Source organism: Entamoeba invadens, assembly GCF_000330505.1.
Source record: "Entamoeba invadens IP1 unplaced genomic scaffold scaff_1105074726643, whole genome shotgun sequence".
Classification (NCBI taxonomy): Eukaryota; Evosea; order Mastigamoebida; family Endamoebidae; genus Entamoeba; species Entamoeba invadens.
This window is the reverse complement of record NW_004440363.1, coordinates 26,668-27,721: the sequence shown is the minus strand read 5'-3', so window position 1 is coordinate 27,721 and position 1,054 is coordinate 26,668. Positions and strand designations below refer to the sequence as shown.

General features: G+C 30.7%; 1 protein-coding gene across 1 annotated transcript; it reads right to left on the bottom strand.

The window, feature by feature from the left end:
• Positions 1–109: 109 nt before the first annotated feature.
• Positions 110–454, bottom strand: EIN_461870 (Hypothetical protein; the record flags this gene model as incomplete). Its single annotated transcript, XM_004256594.1, has 1 exon — positions 110–454. A coding segment is annotated over one exon (345 nt), but the record flags the coding sequence as incomplete, so codon positions are not given.
• Positions 455–1,054: the final 600 nt, after the last annotated feature.

The following is a 1,054-nucleotide window of genomic DNA, read 5'->3' as shown; positions in this document are numbered from 1 at the left end:
GTTGTTGTTGTTGTTGTCCACCAAACAATGAATTGGATTGTCCAGTCATTCCTCCAGTCATCCCCGCGTTCCCTCCAAAGAGCGATGTGTTCGGTTGACTCCCAAAAACAGGGTTTTGACCCATCGGATTAGTGTTCCCTCCAAATAAGGAATTGGTCGCTTGCGGTTGCTGTCCGCCATACAACGAGTTGGGTTGCCCCATCGCAGAGTTTGTATTTCCAAAGAATGAAGTGTTCTGTGGAGTTCCAAGGGTATTGGGTTGTCCCATTGTCCCGGTATTACTAAAGAAAGAGTTCGATTGTTGTGGTAAGCCCCCACCTATTGCTGTGTTCTGTTGATACCCATTTCCTAACCCACTCGATGTCCCTAAACCACTGCTCATTCCACCACCCATGCCATTTCCAAAAACATTCATGTTTAGTCCGGTGTTCATTCCGGTGTTCGTTCCAAACATTCTCTTATAATTTGAGTTGAGAATTAAGATTGGACAAAAAAGTCATCATTTGATAAAAAGCTTGAAAACCTATTTATTACTTGGTTTCTTTCTTTTGTGAATTATTTCTTCTTTTTTTTTATTGCTTTTGTTTATTGTTAATAGCTGTTTCTATTAATTGGATAATTCACTGTATTATAATTCATTATTTATTTATTTGGAATTGTACAATAAAACAATTATATTTATATAATAAAATTATTATAAGAGTTGAACAAGTTATTAATACTTGAGATTGAATTTTATAATGAATAGTTTGAAAATAGTATCAAATAATAGAAAAAAAACTATTTGATTTATCAACTATTTATTACAAATAAATTATTATGATATTATACATAACTTCCATAATAATTTGCTATTTATTTAATTTGTAATATAATAAAAATTGTCATAACACTTTAAAACTACTAACAAAACCATTTTTATTACAAAACATTATAATAAATTATAATAAATTATTTTTATTAAATTGACATACAAAAAAAATTCTTACAAACAAATTACATACACTGCACCCCATTTTTTCGTAGAAAAATTATTCTTCGCAGTTCATTACTA